The sequence below is a fragment of the Pleurodeles waltl genome, chromosome 7 (genome assembly GCF_031143425.1).
Source record: "Pleurodeles waltl isolate 20211129_DDA chromosome 7, aPleWal1.hap1.20221129, whole genome shotgun sequence".
NCBI classification, from domain to species: domain Eukaryota; kingdom Metazoa; phylum Chordata; class Amphibia; order Caudata; family Salamandridae; genus Pleurodeles; species Pleurodeles waltl.
In genome coordinates this window covers 1,270,430,112-1,270,451,741 of record NC_090446.1, presented here as the reverse complement: position 1 = coordinate 1,270,451,741, position 21,630 = coordinate 1,270,430,112, and the positions used below count along the sequence as shown (strand labels likewise).

The window sequence follows — 21,630 nt, the reverse complement described above, 5'->3', positions numbered from 1 at the left end:
AGCTGGAAAAGGCTTTACAATATTACTATTCACCAATCATGCAGTACTAACGGTGCAAACAGAACACACCATTAATAGGTTCTTAAAGCACTTTATGGATTATTGTAATAGGAAATCCCTGACCATCAATGGAAGCAAAACAAAGAGTATGGTACTTAGACCATCCCCTGTCCCAAGCGCAAGCTTATGATAGATTGTATCCCCATTGACATTGTCGAGCAGTACAACTATCTGGGGATCCGGTTTGCAGAGAAATCGCAATGAGTGAACCACATTCAGATGGCAACTCCAGTCCTGGGAGAAATGGCTGGGGCAGTCCTTAAGTATAGATGATAGGCAGTTGCCAGACGTAATAGTTATATTTTATCATTATACAAATATACAGGAAAAGTAGAAGGAGCACTTTATGGGGCTGAACTTTGGGAGTATGCAAATTTACGGCAGTTGCAATTGGTTGTGAACAATTTCTTAAGAGCTTTGCTGAGACAGGGGCTGGGCACCCCCTATTGACACTTTATGCACAACATAGCTTACCCCCAATCAAAGAGGTAGCAGTCTTCAGACTGGTGCATTATTGGGTCAGGCTGGTGGAGAAATCCAAAGGCAAGGATATACTAACGGTCTTTTGGAAAACGCAAACTCAGATGGTGGTTGTGGTAGGAACAGTTGGTCACTTGAAAAAGCTGCAGATGGGCTCCCTCTGGATTGACCAGGGTAGAATAAGGCAGAATACAGCAAATCTGATTAAGGATCGCTTTCGTGAATACAAGATGAGTCAGTGTTTGTTGTTCAAGCCAAGATCTATTTTAGGTAATTATTTCAGCAGCGACTATGGCCCACTGGGCATGTTCTACCTGGATTTGATCTACCCTGAGCTCAAGCGATCATTGTATCTAAAACACAGAGTGGGGATCCTTGCGACCACGGATTATCTAGTTAGAAGCTATAGGCTTGCTGCTGATTTCGAATACTGGAATTGTAAATGTGGAGGGAAGGACAATTTACTACACTTCTTGCTGTTTTGCACAAATTATGACTGCAGGCAGGCGGTGGCTATATGCCCTTTTTAGACTTAATGGAGTTAATTGTGTTAAACCAATATTGTTTCCTTCCTCCGGAACCGAAGATAGATATGTACTCAATTCCACAGCATCATATTTGTGGGCTGCTTGCCCATGCCGGAGAGAGCTGCCCGCTGCTTTAGGTATTACATCAACTGAATGATCCACTATGGAGGGACCTTTGCCACTGGGTCTGTTCTTTATGCTTTTATGTATGTGTTCTTCTAGTCGGATGTTGCACCTGCCTTATTTTCTATATGGACCCCCTTATTTGACTGATTCTGCCTGGAGCGTAATCATGGTTGAAACCTCGCTGTCTGTGTTCCCTGATATGATTTATATACACACATCTATTTTTTTAATTAATGTTTCAACAGCTCACTGTTTTTTTAGTTGTTTTTTTTTCAACACAAACTCTTTTGCATTTTTATTAAGGCATGACAGTGCTTACAGAAACGACAGACATGGGAATAACAGTGATGAAACAAATGGGAGTTACACAGAGACCCAGTCAAGTCGTTTATGCTACAGGACATATAATTGTACTGCAAACTAAAGTAGGATGAACTCTAACCCCTTCAAACCCTCCCCTAAATCCATTGACCATGTCACCTAATCTGGGAAACCCAAATTGCATCAACACACAAGAGGGGATACAGAAGTGGTATAAGCATGGGGGGGGGGGGAGCTAAATGACATTACACCTGAATGGACTGTGGAGAGAGGGGACCTATCCAAACCACCATCCAGATAAGAACCCATAGCATTGTCAACAGATTCACTAGGCGTAGTGTGGATTACCAACGGAGTAGTAACTGCACCGAGAATCCCTGTAAAGTATATGCAAAAATGGTTAATCTGGTGCCATGTCCTGTGCTTTAAACCCCTTTAAAAGAGCATCCCATTTCAGGGTGATAGGCTTTTTGCAATACTCCTCTCAGCAAAGAGTATCACTCTAGGTAAGTCCCCAGTGGGCCACCTCGCCCTGCAATCTGTCTAACGTCGGGGCTGTCAGGAATTTCTATTGTCGCGTTATGAGCCTCTTCGCCTATAGCAAGGCCAAATCTACAAAGCACAATATTACCCTGAAACCTCAGGCCGTGGAGGGAGGCCAAGAAGACAGTGCACCAGCGTACCCCATTGCTCTAACCCATAACTTCCGATAAGGCTAACGCTACCCCTGCTCAGTATGTGGATAAGCAAGGACAAGGCCATACCATATGTAAGAAGTTGGCCTCCGGAGCCTTACACTGGGGGCAGCCGGAGGAGGCGGTGGGGAACATCTTAGCCACCCTATGTGGTGCTAGATATGCCTGTGCAGAACAGAAAACCGGATACATATAAAACAAGAATTGCGAGAGACGTGTTTAGGATATTCAAGTATACGTGCCCAGTCTTTATCAAGGATTTCTCGACGGAGGTCTGTTTCCCAAGTCTGTTTTACAGGATTCAGCAACACCTCCATATGAGTAGGAAGCCCGTGAGAGCGCCAGCCACATGGTGTGCACTGCCTTAAGCAATTCATGGACGTCGGGTTCTCTCCCATCTGGGGCCCAATGCTGCTGCACGTATCCGACTATGATGGCACGTGTCAAAAATAATATCTCTGGGATCCCTTACATGCACAAAATCCGCATAGGACAGTAGCGTACCATCCTGAAATAGTGATCCCACTGTCGCTCCCTCCGGTTTCCTGTTCCCAAGGAATCAGACTACACACTGTGAGAGTTCCAGGGGATGTAGGAAGAACGCAAAGAGGAATATTCGGTGCATATGTTGAGGCTATTGCAGTGTATCCCAGCACTGGTTTCCAGTAGGCAAGGGCTACCTAAAGCAGGCGACACATTCGCAGGGGGGTCCCACTGGGGCATAACAATCTATGGAATTGACCACAGTTGATCTGGGCCAGCACGCAACCTATTCCGACAAATTATGGCCAGCTAGCCAATAAGATATCCACTGTAACTGCCCCACTATGGAGTGAGCCTTAAAGTCGGGGGCCCCCAGGCCACCCTTACTCGTAGGAAGCTGTAATTAAGTATGGTCCATCCTGCGGAGCCCAATACCCCAGGTTAGGTCCCCTAACAAAGTATTCAGTAATCCAAACACCCAAGCCAATACTACCACTGGAAGGTTCACAAAATAATACAGGAGGCGCGGTCACATGACTATCTTCGCCAGGGCCAGCTGGCCCGCAACCGATATGGGCAGTGACCCAAAAAGCAATTTGTGATGGAAGTGAACTAATTGACCTCACAATGCTGCCTACAAGCAAGTCCTTCATATCCTGATAGATATGAATACCCAAGCAGTGTAAAGTATGAGCAGCTACAGGTAGATCTTCTTCAGATCAGAGATCCTGAAAGTAAAGGATCATATCAATTGCGTGCAAGGACTCAGATTGCATCACCTGACCTACCCCATTCACCAGATTCCTGACAAATATGCTGTGCTAGAGGTTCTAGTGGGCCGTTTTTTTTTGGTTATATGTTGGATTGCACTTACGTTCCCCTGCAGGTGCACCTTAAAATAGTCCCACTCTGCGCTGATGCATCAATTGGTTATTTTTGCCAGAACAATACTTGTGGAGAGCTCCTGGACTCTGTACTCTAGGCTTATTGGTGTGGCATATGCTTTATTATAATACTGTCTTGTAGCTGCCGAAATTATAGATTTCAGAACTTATGTGCTATTTGCTATTATGATGTTATTTGATCTCATCTTATATGTTTTAAGTATTCATGAATTATGTTTTAACCAACTGTTTTTATTTATTGTGACTTTAGGAGCTGAAACAAACAATAAATATTGAATAGTGACAAGGCTTTTTTACATTACTGCTGGTAATTCGGCATGGAGGTGATCATGGCTAGTAACCTTGCATAGGGTGGGCACATATATATTTATTTCTGATGTGTACGGCACTAATAATATAGTAGCTTGGAATGATTTTCGCTGAACACATGTAGCTCTTACTACTGAAAAGGTTGGAGCTCCCTGGTCTACAGTAAGCCCTGCCAGCTTGAGGTTGCTGTCCCTGAAAAGGAAAATGCCCAAAGTGAGTAACATATTTACCCATTTGATGTCCAATAATACGGATGGCCTTGGGACACTAGAAATAAAAAACAGCATCCACACATGATACAGCCCAGAACCGGCTACTACAGGACTGCAAGAAAAGACTTCAAACTTATTATCATACTACTCCACCATAACTCACCTGAACTACGGCTTGGGAAGCTTTCTCGCTTCTTGCAGACAAGGTGATTAGATACATAAGGCTTTTCCTCTTTTTTTATCCGAAACAACGTATCAGGATTGACAATTGAATAACCTGTGTAAATAGATGGAAGCAAATAAAAAAAAATCTTACACAGATGTCGGACTTCAACAAAATGGCAAAAGACAATTTAGGGTTTCCCATTAAACACCTGTAAACGAAGATGTTTCTGTTTTGCATTTAATAAAACATGTTTTTTCATTACACACATATAGATAAATATGATTTTTGCGTCATATTGCAAACAGCATAAGCTGAGTGTAAGACCTGGCATCCTTGGCATAGTCTCCCCTGTCTTTTTGTCTCTGTTTCCTATGTCTTGACTGTGTGGTGGACTTTGATTTTGCTGGTTTGTGGTACTCTGGGCATTTTACCACTGCTGACCAGTGCTAAAGTGCAAATGCTTCCTATGTAAATTGTGTTTATGAGTGGTTAACCCCGATTGGCATATTTGATTTCCTACTAAGTCCCTCGAAAAGCGCACTAGAGGTGCCCAGGGCCTGTAAATCAAATGCTACTAGTGGGCCTGCAGTACTGATTGTGCCACCAACACGAGTAGTCCAGCAAACATGTCTCAGACCTGCAACTGCAGTGTCTGTGTGTGCAGTTGTGTACTGCCAATTCGACCTGGCAAGTGTACCTACTTGCCAGGCCCAAACCTTCCCTTTTTGTACATTTAAGGCACCCCTAAGGTAGGCCCTACGTAGCCACATGAGCAAGGTGCAGTGTACGCTAAAGGTAGTACATGTACTATAGTGTTTTACAGTGAAATACTGCCAAATTTGTTTTTCACTATTGCAAGGCCTATCCCTCTCATAGGTTAACATGGGGACTGACTTTAAATATCTTTTAAGTGCAGGTACACATTGGGAGCAGGTACAGATTTGGAGTTTGGAGTCTCTGAACTCACATTTTTAAAATACACCTTATGGTAAAGTTGGTTTCTAGATTGTCACTTTGAAAATGCCACTTTTAGAAAGTTTCTTGCTTAACCATTCTGTGCCTCTGCCTGCCTGAGGAATCCATGTCGGGGCCAGACTGACAGTTAGGATGTTTTTAAATTCCCTCTAGACAGTGACACATAGAGAGCTTGGGTGTAGCCTGCATATCCTGATGAGTCTCCTGGGCTAGAGTGGGGAGGGAGGAGCTGACACTTAGAAATGAAAGGCCTGTGCCTGCCCTCACACAATGCAGTCTCCAACCCACTGGTCTGTGTATGGAGTCAGGCCTGGGCAAGGCAGGATCTTGTGAACAAAAGAGACTTCTATGTGAAGTTTGCCTTCTTCAAAAGTAGAAAGGAGTATAAGTTGTGGACCCAAAACCAGAGATTTTTAGTTTACTTCTGGATCAAGAGCCACCTCTGCCAAGGAGAAGAGCTGGAGGAGGAGTACTGCCCCTTTGCCGGTGAGTGTGCTTTGCTCGGTTGGCCTGCACGTGCGGCTTCTGCCTGAGAGAGGACAAAGACTGGGCTTTGCTGTGTTTTCTTGCTTGTGAAGTGTCTCCAAGGGCATGGACTGAGCTTGCCCCCTGTTCTGAAGTCTCAGGGGCATCAAAGACTTCCTCTGCCAGCACCTGGACTCTCTTGTTGAGACTCCTACCCTGCCAAGTGGTGCTCAATCCAGTCCCGGGCCCCTTGAAAGAAGAAGCTGGTGGAACCAAGACTGAAATCCACGCACAGAAGCCGAGCGGGAGAAAAATCGATGCAGCACCTGCATCACGGCTGGGAAATTGAAGCAACACCCCCTTGCAGCTGCCAATCAGCTTAGCTCTTCATCAACGTGTCCCAGGATTTTGTACGCATCATTGCTGAGCATCAAAATCAAAGTGAACCTGCGGGGACCCGAGGTTACCCATCCAGAAATCGATGCATTGCTCTTCTGCTGGAGAGAAAAACAACGCATCGCCTACCGGACTGGAGAATAAATGACGCACAACCTCACTTGCGGGTCAGGAATCGACACATTGCTGATTTTTCTGACCCACACTCATCTGTGCTGCTTTATTTTTGACACAAACCAGGCACTTTGTGTAAATACAATGCATCTGTTGCTTTCTATGGATTAAGACTCTTTTTACTTTAAAAATTCATAACTTTGCTTGTGTATGTTGAATTTTTGTCATTTTGGTCCTTTGATTTAGATAAATATTGGCTATTTTTCTAAACTGGTGTTGTGTCATTTATGTGGTGTTTTCACTGTATAACTGTGTGTGTTGGTACAAATACTTTACATATTGTGTTTGAGATAAGCCTGACTGCTTGTGCGAAGCTACCAAGTGGTTGAGCATGGGTTTTCCTAAGTGTGTATCTCCCTTACCCTGACTAGAGTGAGGATCCCTGCTTGAACAGAGTGCAAACTGACTGCCAACCAGAGACCCCATTTCTAACACTGAGGAGGCAGCAGCGACCCTTAAAAAATAAATGACATGTAGCACTTTCAGCTGATGATCCCACCAGAGGAAAGCACAGTGTAACCCAGAAAACTGTGACAGAGAAGGGTGGCACTGCTTCACTGAATCATACAGAAGCCTTTGGCACCCACAGTTTACTTCTTTAAATATTTCGGTTTTTCAAGAATACCCTCAAAAGTAGGTGACTGAGTGCTCTGTGGGAGTGAACGAGACCACGTCACACACTAAACCATGCACTGCTAAGTACTTTCCCCTTGCCTGTTCAATGGAAATATGTGCTGATAAATGGTCTGTGTGATGGCATAGTATAAGCCTCTAATCGGAATGCAGTCTGATGGCAGTTTCTGCAGGTACCTTGAACACATGCAACTGTAAATGCACTTGGAGCCAAGAAAATACTTTTAAGGCAAGTTTGACGTGGTTATATTTTCTTAGGTTACAGCAGTCTTGCCACCGGATTTAGCAATTGCTGCAGTCAATTAATCTAAACTTTGGTACCAAATATATAAAGGAGTGGCAAACATAATCCTTGCAGATGAAGCTGTAATTTTAGCACTCTGCATTTTAGCACACAGCTCTGGTGGGGAAAATAACCTTTGGATCAGCTATACCAAATACCTTTCACTGATTACATGCTTCAAACCTGTTGGCATTTTGAGACCAAATCTTCCATGCAGTAAGTGTTCTTACCCATAGAAATCAACACGCAGTGGATTTCACGCATAATGTTCAGGTATAGTTCCTTTCGCCATTCCTCCAGACCTTCCCACTCATCTTCAGAGAAATACACAGCTACATCATGGAATGTTACAGGCACCTGAAACAACAAAGTCCAGAATGCTCAATATAAGCAGTTTATTTGAAAGAAACACAATGATATAATTCTGTCCATTATTACAAATGTGCTTCCTTGAAAAGTCCTTATCAAAATGCACTGCAGGCATTCAATTCAATGCTTTAACCGTTTGGCTTTTGTTCCTTCCAATGTACAGTAATGCACATACATAAAACATCTACAAATGAACATTTCACCACTGACAGGTAAAATCCCATTAATTCAATGAACATTTGCACAAGTTAACTAACCTTAACTTATCACAGCCTGCTTGCATATTCATACATTTCGGTCAAAGAGGTGGAGGTACATTAATGTAGGACAACAAAGTTTATTTTTGTAACGCTGGAGCTCACTTACTAGGCTGATGCTCCGTCCTATACCTTACTTGTGATATACAGCTGGTGCATTGGTCCTATGATCTACATTTCAACACACAAAGGGGTAAAGCAACTGCTGCCTCAACAAATACCAAATTAATTCACAAAACAGGTAGCCAGAAAGCTTGGAAATCATCATCTTGGTCGTTAAATCTATTGAACTATTCACATAAGCATAATCAGCAGAAGAAATACATTGCTGCTTTTTACACACAAGTCCAGCTCAAAATATTAACTCGGATTGGCAAAATTAATTATCATCGCTGTATGTAGTAGCTGTTAATTTTGTTGGAAATTTGTTTAAAAAGGAGGATCTTGTCACATTTTTATTTAGTTGTTCGAGATAATTGACGTTCAGCAGAAATATACAGACCGCATTGGTTAGTTAGTTTGTACGATGTTTGGGGAGTGTTAGTTTGTGTTAGTTTAATAATTTCGAGAACATGGTCATTGCTGAAGACTATTTGAAATTTAACAGGTAAATGTCTGGCGTGTATTTACATTGTACATAGCAATTTTTAATTTTGTTGAAAATGTATTCAAAGAGAATGATCTTGTTACATTTTTATTTAATTTTTCAAGATTACTTAATTGTTACGTAAGCATACATACTTACAACATTAGAATACAAATAATACAATGGAAATGTAAGCCTTTTAAAACTAACTGAAAACAAATTAAGTTGTAATATTTACATTAAAAAAATACTAATGTATGCATATGGCTAGTTTAATATTGAAAATCTTGGAGCTGTACAGTAGTACTAAATCATGAAGGTAGAAGCTGTGTAGTGGAAGAGTTAGTTGCAATGTGTTGGTTGTTTTTTTTGTAGCTACCTTTTAAGAAGGGATGGAGTATTAGTGACATGTTGATATACTTCAAGCCTAATTTAATGTTAAAAGTTTTTTTAAGTGCAGATTGGTTGTTGTGAGGTTGTAGACCTGTTACATTCCATTTGTTCTAAAGTGCACTGTGAGTGTTTGTAAGGTGGTATGTTTTGTGCCTGTTAACATATTTGGGCAATGTTAGGTTGTGTTACTTTAATAACAAAGTTTAACAATTGCTGAAATTAATAGGTAAGTGTTTAATAATTTCTTCAATGTTGATAAAATGAAGTTTTATCTCAAAACTATCATCTAAAGGAATGTGTAAGATATGCACACTGCACAACCAACTTAACTAGGTAGGAAGGGTAAGGTAATTATAAGGTATGACTTGGTTATGTTAGGTATGGTAAAGTACGGTTAATTAGATACGTTTAGGGTATGCAGGCTCGACAAATCTATTCGACCACCCGTATAGGTGCAGATAATGGGCCTCATTATGACTTTGGTGGTCCTTTTCTAGGACCACCGAAACCGCTGCAGGCAAAAGACCATCAGTGCTGGTGGTATTTTGCCCGCCATATTAGGAGTCCTTGAAGGACTTATGCCCATTTCTGGGCAGAAGTCAATTCCAAAGGGGCGGGTGCATATTCCAGCACCGCTACTGCAGCAGGACTCTGCCTGCTGTATTACAAGCCGTAATACGGCTTGGCAGAGTCCTGATGGCGTGGTGGTGCTGGCGATGCAAGACCACCAGGACCCATCCCCTCTTGGACATCCTCCCCGACAGAGAAGGTAAGTGGGTGCCCGAAAGGGGGGGCGGTGTCTGTGTGTTTGGGTGGGTGTGTGCGTGTCTGCGGAGGGGGAGGAGGGTGGTGAATGCATGCGTGTATGTATGTGTGCGTGTATGTGAACGTGTACTGGGACGTCTGTGTTAATGAATGAGAGTGAGTGGGGGTGTTTGTGTGCATGTTTGCGAGTGAGTGGGGATGTCTGTGTGTATGTATGCGTATGCTGAGTGGTTATGCATGTGAATGCATGCATGCGTGAAGGGATGGGAGGTGTTTGTGAGTGTGTGGACAGGTGTGGGGACATGTGTGCATGTGTGTACCGGCGTCGGGAATGGAGATTATTGTCGCTGGGTGCGTGACCACCAGGGTTTTCCTGGAGGGCTGACCGCCACAGTGGTCTGCAGCCTCCTAATCCGGTTGGCAGGCTGAGCCTGTCGCCGGGTTGGAGGTGCTCACCGCCGGGTGCGGCGGTGAGCACCTCCACCGCACGGGGTGGCCAGACGGAGTTCTGGAGGCTTGGCATCTGACAAGCCCCACAACTCATAATGTGGCGGTCCTTACCAACGGCTCCGCAACAGAAGGACTGCCACAGCGAGGCTGGTGGTCTCATGACTGCCAGGCTCATAATGAGTGCCAATATCCTTTTGCATACCTTAACTCACCATGTATGCATGCATGTAAATGTATTTGGAAAACGAAAACCTAGTTTGGAAGCAAAGAAATTATAAACATAGGCAGGAGTTCAGGAATACACCAACGAGCAACTCACCTCATCTCTCGCCAAATCCCTCCCTCCTCCCTCCGATGACGCCAACACAGCAGCGCGCAATCGCAACGTATGGATCACTGAATGCGTTGACACTCTAGACCCACTCCGGGTGACATCGGCCAAACTCGTACCTAAGAAGGCCAGCTGGTTCACCACCAAACTCCAAGAATAAATGCGTACCCGCAGACGTTTAGAGAAAAAATGGAGGAACAGCCAAACCAGCGAAGACGTTGCCTCCTTCAGAGACGCAACCGTGGCCCACCGCCAAAACTTCAAGAATGCAAGGAAAGACACACTCCAGAATCCCATCAACTCCTCCGCACAAAACTCTCAGGAACTCTTCTCAGTCATCACCGAGTTCACATTTCCCCCCTCTGAAGCCAGCAGCATCCCTCAGTCACAGGACCTCTGTAGACAAACTCGCCACCATTTTCCACAGCAAGATCATTACATCTTCCTCCCGGAAAGTCCAGGCACCGGAACCTGCGACCAACCCACCCAGAACCCACCCAGACCATCCACAGCTGGTCCACGCTCACCACGGAGGAAACAATCACCAGCATGAACAGCACCAACTCCAGAGCTCCCACGGACCCCTTCCAACACACATATACATCAGAGCCAGCACTTCCATCACCCATCAGAACTAAAGAATTTCCGGCCCATCTCGCTGCCACCCTAACCCACCACAGTACTGGACAGAACAATCAACGCACAACTATGGAATTCCATGGAGGCCTACAACTCCCTAGACAGCTCCCAGTCCAGTTTCCGCAGCAACCACAGCAAGGAGACAGCCCTCCTGGCAGCCATCAATGACATCCGATTACTCCTAGACCAGGGTCACACTGCAGCACCCATACTCCTTGACCCCTCAGTAGCCTTCAACATGGTCTCCCACATCACTCTAAGCACCAGACTCCACAACATAGGAATCTGCGGAAGAGCTCTGGAATAGATCCACTCCTTCCTCTCTGGAAGGACTCAGAGGGTCAGACTCCTATCCTACACATCCAGACCCACAGGAGTCAATTGCGGAGTCCTCCAAGGATCCTCACTGAGTCCCACACTATTCAACATATACATGGCCCCTCTCGCAGCCATCATCAGAAGCCACGGTATGAACATTGTGTCATATGCCGATGACACACAACTCATCATTTCCCTCACCAAAGACCTGGACAGGGCCAAAAGGAACTTCCACTCAGTAATGGAAGCTGTCGCCAGCTGGATGAGAGAAAGCTGCCTCAAGCTCAACTCTGACAAGATTGAGCTCATCATCTTCAGAAACGCCACCTCAGCTTGGGACGACTCCTGGTGGCCCACATCCCTTAGCCCTCCCGTGCACCGACTGAGCATGCCCGCAACCTAGGCATCATCCTCGACTCCAACCTATCCATGACCTGCCAGGTAAACTCAGTTGCCTCCTCATGCTGGCACACACTCCGCAAACTTCAGAAGATCATCAGATGGATCCCAGCAGACTGCCGCAGGACAGTCACCCACACCTTAATCACACGCAAACTCGACTACGGCAACGCCCTCTACGCCGGCACCTAGACTGGAAACATCACAAAACTACAACTCAGCCAGAACACCTCTGCCGGACTCATCCTGGACCTCCCACTCCGAGAAAATATCTCCCATCATCTGAGGACCCTCCACTGGCTCACAGTCGAGAAACAAATTACCTTCAAGCTACTCACCCACACGTACAAGGCCATACACAACGCAGGGCCAGCCTACCTGAACCACTACGTCTCCTTCCACACCCCGCCAGATCCCTTCGCTCTGCCCAGCTGGCCCTGCCACCATCCCTCCCATTTGTAAAACCACCACTGAGGACAATCCTTCACCTACATCGAAGCAAAGAGCTGGAACAACCTACCCCTGCACCTCAGACAAAGCCCATCGCTCACCATCTTCAGGAAGAACCTCAAGACTTGGCTCTTCGGATGAGGCCTTTCCCCTCCCTCCCAGCGCCTTGAGACGCTAATGGGTGAGTAGCCGCGCTTTCCAAAAATTGATTGATTGTTTGATTGACACCTCAAGGTCTTTTTTTACACAGACAGGCATGGAATTATTCATCTGGACACCAGAGGAGAATCTCTTCAGTTCAGTGTCACAAATCATGCTCAGGAAACTATTAGATATGTTTCCATTGCCATACTTACATTTTTCAGGAAACAGGTCTACACAATAGAAAATAGTGAAATACTAATTCCAGAATCTAAAAAGCCGAAATGGCTGGATGTGATTCGTGTGACAAGAGATTAGTTGGCAGCTACAGATTTTAATCATACTGATGTGCTTTTCCATTTGGGAATTCCCCCAAAACCTGCACCCATTGTGGAGTTTTACAGATAAAATTACAAAGGACTGAGTAATAATGCATAAACAGAACTACTTGCCACCTGTAAAAGAAGCTGCACTACAAAAAGCATCTGCAGCCCAATGGGGGTTAAGCAATTTGAGCTAAAATCTTTGCATGCAACAGAGCAATATTTTCCTCTTACATTTTCCCAACTGACAACTTTTAGTTGGCAGCTGGTCTACATCAGAAGAGCAAGCACTGACACTGTGCAAGGTACACCTGAAAGACTATGGTGCACTTCTTGTTCCTATGTCTAACATACATGAGAAACAGCAACAGTGGCTACAGACCCTTCTTAGACATTTTAATGCAAGCATCATCACGAATAGTTTGCACTTATGTTTAGAGGCTGCAGAATGCTGTGCCCTGCTGAGTGCAACTGAATTTACATGGACAGCATGGTGGACTAGATTGCGTTAAGGGTCAGTTCTTTGGAGAGATCTGGAAAACAGAAATAGAAATGAGATATGAATCTGTGATGAAACATGCGACTGGACTGACCTGAGCTTATTCATACATCTGAACTGGGAGAAATGATATGATAAAGGGTGAAAAGGGGTTAGATGAATTGCTGTGGGCTACTTTATATATATCCTGGACGTGCTGGTAGTGGTCCCACTAGCCAGCTCCCAGACACACTTTACAACGACCTGAAGGTTCATCAATACTGTTTTTGCTTGATATGCATGCAATGTTCTTTAGAAAACGATTACTTCCACAAATTCTCCTATGTCTCTTTTTATTGATTATTCCATATTTATTATTTGTATTGGCTAACATGAGTCCCATCAACTGCTAACAATCATGTTCTTGGCATCATATCCAGCAGATCAAACTCAACCATGATCCAGTAACGCCTGGTATCCAATGCATTTTGGGTCGTGGGACTCTTCATCAAGAGTCTCTACAAAAAAACAACATATCACTGTATGTATCCTACGCATCTTGAGGACCACAATCAAACAACACTATATACCTCAAAATCAAAAGACTCCTACATTATTTTTGCCCATGTCTAAATCTGCCATGTATCCTTCTAAGAAAAAAATCTGCCATGCTCATACCAAAGAAAGAAACTTGTGAATAATAACTAAATCAACATTGCTATTCCTGCTCATATTTGCGATACGTGCTGCCTAATGAACCAATACTGTGCCATGCACTCTCCAAAGAAAGAAACTTGTGAATAACAACTAAACCATTGTCATTGTCCAGCGGGACATGCGCACTTTAGGCCTTTCGGGACTGTGCAATGTTAGGGAGCCGGAGGAAAACTGCCACAGCACTTCCTGTCTCTCCTGGAGCGCAGGATTGCCCTGCCTTAGCCAATCCTGGCACAGCTCTAACAGCAAGGGAGCAGTGTCGGTACTGGCCCAGATGCATGGTGCGTATATAGGATGGATATTTCTGTGACAGTTCTAAAATCTAGGAAGCGCTGAGGTTGGGAAGTTCACAAACCAGGGCCAATCACTGTGTGGTTTTATTTTGAAACCATGCATTGATTGGCCATGTTCTGTCTCTTGATATGTGATGCAATGTTTTCTTACCTTCACACCTAGCGCCAAGGTTGAAATTGCGTGCAAGCCCGTGGAAGTGAGAAATAGTGTTTTTGTCGTGCATCTCAGTCTGTATCAAAGCATGTGGTGTATGTACTTGGGGGTCATGACCGAGAGGGAGTCCAGTCTTGCATTTTTATTTGAATTCGGAGGTGGAGTGCCATACAGTGACTTCACTTCATAATCATAATACAGCTCTTTTGCAGCCATCGCCAGAACCTAGATGGAACTTGACATGTCCTCTTGGTGCTGAGTCCACTGAAATGTCAGATCTGATTTCAGAACCTCCATATGCCATCTGGCCCTGGTTGAGGAGTAGAATGCAGATGGCCAAGGCTTATTTATCAGAATCATGACCTAAATATACTGGACTCAGTGATCTGGAGGGAAGGAACCATATCCACGTTTTGATGAAAGGGAGCTTCTGTGAAGGAGGCAGGTGTGACCTAGACATGGTGATCATGAAACTTAATAATGTAAGGAGGTCCATCGCTGTCTGGAGGTGGTCCACAACTGACTGTGGCGATCCCAACTTTAACAGCCAGTAATCGAGGTAGGGGAAGACTGGTACCCCCGCTCCAAGTATGCTGTGACTACTGCTATCACCTTCCTAATCACCTAAGGTTAGTTGTGAGGCCAAAAGGAAGCACGGCAATATGAAAATGCTGGAGGCCACCTTGAACCTCTGGTAGGTCCTGTGGGCCTGCAGGACAGCACCATTGAAATAGGCGTACTAAAGATACTACATTACCATCCAATTTCCTGGATCCAGCTCAGATAAAACCTGGGACAGGGTAAGCATCTTGAATTTGTCCTTCCAAATAAAGGAATTGAGAGGTCTGAGAGGTGCCTTTTTCAGCACGAGGAAATAATATGAGTAACACTCCGCTCCGATCACCAAGGCCAGGACTCTCTTTAAGGCTCCTTTCTCCAAAAGAGCTTGAATTTTCAGCAACAAAATAAACTAATGCTCCTTTGAAAGCTGCTCCAACGTAGGCCAAGAAAAGCAGGGTGCAGATCATTGGACTATCTGCAGGACCAACCCGTCAGATTTTAAGGCATGCCACCCATGGAGAAAATGGCTTATTCTGCCTCTCACAGGGTGGTTCTGTGCTGCGATGAACAAATTAAAAATCGGTTTGAGGTTGCTGCCCGAGGGGCTGGGAGGATTGCTGTCCCTGTCAGTGTCTGCTGGTTTCCCCTACCCGATCCCAAAATGTAGGAAAGTGCCACTGTTGGCATAGTTACCCCCCCACACACTTTTTGCCTAGTGTTGATGCCACCTTTGACTGAAAGTGTGCTGGGATCCTGCTAACCAGGCCCCAGCACCAGTGTTCTTTCCCCAAAACTGTACCTTTGTTTCCACAATTGGCACAGCCCTGGCACACAGTTACGTCCCTTGTCAAAGCTACCCATGGTACAAAGGGCCCTGTGGCCAAGGAAGGTCTCTAAGGACTGTAGTATATATTATGCTACCCTAGGAGACCCCTCACTCAGCACATGCACACTGCCTGGCAGCTTGTGTGTGCTGGTTAGGAGAAAAAGAAAGTCGACATGGCACCCCTCTCAAGGGTGCCATGCCCACAAACCACTTCCTGTGGCATAGGTAAGTCACCCCTCTAGCAGGCTTTACAGCCCTAAGGCAAGGTGCACTATACCACAGGTGAGGGCATAGCTGCATGAGCAATATGCCCCTACAGTGTCTAAGTCCATTCTTAGACATTTTAAGTGCAGTGTAGCCATATTGAGTATATGGTCTGGGAGTTTGTCATTACGAACTCCACAGCACAATAATGGCTTCACTGAATACTGGGAAGTTGGTAACAAACTTCTCAGCACAATAAACCCACACTAAAGGCAATGTGAGATTTATTGAAAAATGCACACAGAGGGCATCTTAGAGATGCCCCCTGTTTGGTACCCGAACTGCAAGTGTAGGACAGACCGGTCTGTGCCAGCCTGCCACTTTCAAACACGTTTCTGACCACATGGGGTGAGTGCCTTGGTGCACACTGTGGCCAGAAACAAAGCCTGTCCTGGGTGGCGGTGCTTCACACCTCCCCCTGCAAGAAGTGTAACACCTGACGGTGGACCTCAAAGGCTCAAGCCTCGGGTTACAGTTTCCCAGGGCACTCCAGCTAGTGGAGGTGCCCGCCCCTCCGGACAAAGCCCCACTTTTGGCAGCAAGCCCGGCTGGAAAATTAGGGAAAACAGGGAGGAGTGACTACCCCAGCCAGTACCACCCACAAGGTGCCCAGAGCTGAGGTGACCCGTCTCCCTGCAGAATCCTCCATCTTGGTTTGGAGGACAGGGACCAATAGGAGTAGGAATGTGCCACCCTCCCCAAAGGGAGTGGGCACCAGGAGGGTGTAGCCACCTTCAGGGACAGTAGCCATTGGCTACTGCCCTCTGACCCCTAACACGCCCCTAAATCTAGGATTTAAGGGCCTCCCTGAACCCAACTCACCAGATTCCTGGAGACCTACAGGAAGAAGGACTACTAAGCTGAAAACCCCAGCAGAGAAGAAGAAAAACGACAACTGCTTTGTCCACAGCCCTACGGCCTGTGTCCGGCTTCAAAGAACCTGCAAAAAGACAAGCGAAGCATCCAGCGGGCCCAGCGAACTCTGCCAAGTCCAGAGGACTGCCCTGTACCCAAAAGGATCAAGAACTCCAGAGGAGAGCAGCTCTGTCTGAAGGAACCTACAACCAATCACTCCCACATCACTCCAGATGCGTGAGTCTTGAGCCCTGTGCACCCAACACCCACGGCCCGTGTCCAGGTGGTCCACCCAGTAAGAGAGGGTCCCCAGGTGATTGCGAGCAAGTGTCCACCCTGGGTTGACCTGCCCACCCCTCCACGACGATGCCTGCAGAGGGAATCCCATCCCGAGGACCCCCTGACCCTGAAGCTCCGGACGAAGATATCCGATGCCTAAAGGCACACTGCACCCACAGCCCCCAGGCCTTGGAGAAACCGCTTCCCAGTGCCTCATCGTTCAGCAGGCGACCCTCCTCCCTGTCTGACTGGTGTTGTGCCTGAGACAACCCCCTGGACCTCGTTTGCAGCCTTTGAGTGACCCCTGGGGTCTCCTCATAAACCAGCATTGAAAACACGACTTGCTGTTTGCACCCTGCACCCGGCTGCCCCTATGGCGCAGAGGGTGTGTGTTTGGTGCCTACTTGTGGTCCCTTCAGTGCTCTTCTAATCCTCCCTGGTCTGCCCTCCAAGTCGCGGGTACTTACCTGCTGGTTGACCAGATTCCGAGTACCCCCTGTCTACTTAGGAGCCCATGTTAAAATTGCTCAACTTTAGCCTCTGCACTCAGCCAGCCCCATGTTGCTGGTGGTGGGTGTTTGGGGTTAACTTGAACCTGGACTTCCTGAAACCCTGAGACGGAGACTGTAAGTGTTGTACTTAACTGTAAACAGATCTACCTTTTCTTCCCCTCAGGAACTGTTTGAAAAATGCACAGTGACCATTTTTAAAATAGCTTTTTGCCAATAATTCAAAAACTGTATTACTTACCTTTGTCAAACAAAGTACTGTTGATACCTGTGTGAAATACGAAACCTTTAAGGTACTTACCTGCAACTTGAATCTTGTGGTTCTAAAAATAAACTAAGAAAAATATATTTTTGCAATATAAAAACCATTGGTCTGGAGATAAGTCACTGAGTGTGTGCTTCTATTTTCTGTATGTGTACAACAAATGTTTGCACTACCCTCTGATAAGCCATAACTGCTCGATCACACTACCACAAAGAGAGCATCACTTATCTACTTATTATATACTTTGGCCTCTGTTAAGCCTCTGAGGAACCCCTGGACTCTGTGCACACTATTTCTCACTTTGATATAGTATATACAGAGCTAGCTTCCTACACAAAACGGCTGGTCTTTGCAGCTGAGGTAGTGTATCTTGACCTTGTCTGTCAGCCAAAGCTCTAACGATGCCTTGAAAGAGGCAACATTTTGGGGATACTGCCTTGCTGTATGGCGTGCTCAAAGGAGTGCTCAGTGGCTCTGCTTTGTTTAAATTGCGTAAGGGCAGAGTCATCCTTCTTGTCACATGTGAATCTGTCAAAAGGCATATCCATGAGTGAAAGTTGGACGTAACTTGGAAAGCCCACGGATCTCATTGGTGCCTGGTGAAGGAGCACCACATTAGTTCTGACCACTCTAAAGAATCTGTCATGTTTAGGCTTAACTGTATGACATCTTTGGCCATATTCTGGCCATCATGAAGGTCTGTGCCAAGTTGGTGTGGTAACATCTCCATCTCCGTCTCCTAATGCATAGGAGTACCTACACAGCAAACAGCTGGCGCTGATTGGACTAAGGACGAGGCTAACCAATGAAGATCCTTTTTTACATGCTTCACTTCTTTTTGACTCTCTGTGTGCAGGTGGAGGATCATGGGGAAAGAATTTAGATTAGCCCTGTTAGCAGATGACTGAGCTACCAGTCTCTTAGCAGTAGGGTGCATCATTAGAAAGCCAGGGTCATCCAAAGAGGGTCTACTGGGTCATGCCACCTGTCTCTTCACAGGCAGGCAATAGCGCCATTTAGCCCAAATACATATGAGGGTGTCAGTCAAAGCCTCACTAAATGACATCAAAGGTTCAGATGTGGTCTGTTCGGGTTGTGAAACATCACTGAGGATTCTGGTTTTCAACTCAAAAGAAGGTAACTGCAAATCCTGAACTCTAGATGCATATCTGATGCCTAAAGTGAATGAGGCTGATTCCTCTGTGAAAAGGCCAGGGGGGAAATCTAGGGGATGTGTCCAATTATAATTGTATAGTATTATATAGTAGATTCAAATTATAATGGTCATCATCATATTGTGGGGGAAATTCATCACCATAATTAACAAAAACAGGCTAAGTCTGTTGAGAGTCTGATCCGAAAAGTTGTTGGGGCAGTGGAGGGAGACTTTGAGGCAAAGGTACTGTTTTATCAGTCAGAATGTACTGGGCCTGGTGTGTCAAAACTGTTCCAAGGAGTGACTTTGGCTGAGGTCGAGACAGATTTGGTTCAGAGACCGACAGTATAGGCATCCTCGTCCCATAACAGTGGCATCAAGGTCAGCATCAACGTGGGTGGAACCAGCATGGATTGTGTTGCAAGACATGGTGTCAGCTCCAGAGTCGGAGTTGAGTGCAAGGTGGATTCACGAGGCATCAGCAGTACAAAGGGCAAACCCTGCAGTGATAACTAGACCGGAAGTTCCTGTGGATCTATGGGACCCAAAGATGTGCCAGAGGGACCCGGCAGGGTGCCAATGATTCTAAGCATGACTTCCTTAAACACCTTAATTTGTTGTGGCCTTACAGATAACCTAGAAATGTGGTGTGCATCCGCATCAGCTGTGGAATTAGCTACGAGTGGGAGGTTTAGGATCTCCGGGGGCACGTTTATGTCTTCACAATTTTGGAGACAGAGAGCGGAGAGGCTGGGAAAAGGCCTGTATAAACGTCTTGTGTTTGTTTTTGTACTCTGACTTACCCTAAGACTTGCACCTCAGTGATAACCTGTTGCCAGAATGGCCTGAGAGCAGGGTCTTAAGCGACTTCCTGCGGTGTTTGCAATGTGCAGTCTGGCTTCGTACTCTGGTATCAGAGCACACTCCTTGCATAATTTGAAGTTGTGACTCAAATGAAAACACCGGAGACACACCTCATGGGGAACTGTCAAAGACATCTGCTTGTGATGGTACCTACAAGGTTTAAAACCTGGAGTTTTAGGAGAAGGTATGTCCCCTTGCATACTGGAGGGAAATTATTGTGAGAAAAAAACAATCAGCAAGTGATAAGCAAAAGGAGCTAGGTCGCGATTCACATGCGAAATCAAAGAATAAGGGCACTGATGTCAGTGTGCCATGTGCAGCACAGGTTGTCACTGCAGGGGCAGTGCAAGGTCAATGCGAAGTCGCATGATGCCTCCTACCAGCGTGCAGGGGCTATGTTGAAAAATCTTCCACATCTAGTGTGGCGCCTTGGGATATTCTAAAGTTGTGGAATCTGCAGTTAGCAGTATCCAATAGGATACGTCCAGCACTAAAAAATACCCGGAAGATGCCTCAAGTGATTTCAGAATCATGACAGCTGGGATGGCGCTGTTGCGGACTGCTCTACCCAGGCATTCAATAGTGTCCAAGCCCGATCTTATGGAGTACTTCACAGCATCTTGATCATCTTGATTACAATGCTGTCGGACTAGCTTCTCAGGTGGCTTGCAAGATGTTTGCCACCATGTCCGATAGCGAGTGTGAGTACTTCCCCTGAAGACAGCTAGTGTCGATTAACCTTAGTGCATGGCTGGGCGATGAGAACATCCTCTTTGCAAAGGTCTCCATATGTTTCAACTAGCAGGGTGGTCAGAAGGGCAGTGGGATTTAATTGGGTGTTGTAAGCATAGACCGCTAGGCTCTTGGGAGAGGACTGCTGCAAACAGGATGGCAGAGGCCCATGGCGCAGGCCTTGCAATTTGCCTGTTGACTGGCAGGCGAGATACTGGTTTTGACCAGGTGTCAACAATAAGACTGTGAATGCCGCGTTGAATGACAGTAGATTCCCTTGTGTGCTTTGTACCTGATTCAGCACAATAATTAATTAGAACATAAGCCTTGACTTCAGTCCAGGAGAAACACAAGTTCAAGACTTTGGCTGCTCTCCTGATCACATGGCAAAGAAAGCAGTCTCCTCAGTGGCCAAAGCAGGTAGAGGCATGTGTAGGCCAGCCCCAGGCAATGTATCACTGGCATCCTAGAAGTCATAAAATTGTTTTTCTTCATTATAGAAAGGTGATTGATCATCCTAATCATTACCATATTCATTTAGACGGGGTGGAAGAGTCTCTAGATCAGACACCGGATGAGGATGGATGTAGACTGACATCAGTGGAAGTGAGCACAGATTTACCTCAAAGTCCGAAAGGACTATTGGCTCCCCTCCAGTGTCAATGTTGATGGTTGGGGCTGTAACGTGGGATGTGGTGCCACAATAGGTGTGGGGTGCCTGAAGCCTCAACTGACGTCGGGGCAAGACCAGTTGCAAAGTAGGGCTCAGGTACGGATCTGCCGGAGGTGGACGATTAGAGACCACCTGAGACCCTTTGGGCCTGGAGGCCCTCCAGGGGGATCTAGTCGGGTACCAATTATGCAGACCATGGCCTCTCAGAATTCCTTGATTTGTTTTGTCACCATGGGGCCATGGAAGTCGGGGCTAAAAGGAAGCAGGTTCAAAATAATTTCCAGGTTTGGTAACAGAGTTTGCGGCTTAGGGGAACCCGGTGTATGACTTCGAATGGTGAGAGTTGCTGGACGACATGGTGCTGTGCTTGAAT

General features: G+C 45.8%; 1 protein-coding gene across 6 annotated transcripts in view; it reads right to left on the bottom strand.

The window, feature by feature from the left end:
• LOC138246161 (zinc finger protein 354C-like) overlaps positions 1-21,630 on the bottom strand; it is a 301,773-nt gene that overhangs the window by 218,458 nt on the left and 61,685 nt on the right. For all 6 annotated transcript variants that reach the window (XM_069200466.1, XM_069200467.1, XM_069200468.1 and 3 more), the window contains 2 exons: positions 7,441-7,567; positions 4,282-4,395 (listed from right to left, as the gene is read on the bottom strand). In XM_069200466.1, the coding sequence (XP_069056567.1) occupies positions 4,282-4,395; positions 7,441-7,567 (241 nt within the window). The remainder of the gene's footprint in view (positions 1-4,281; positions 4,396-7,440; positions 7,568-21,630) is intronic.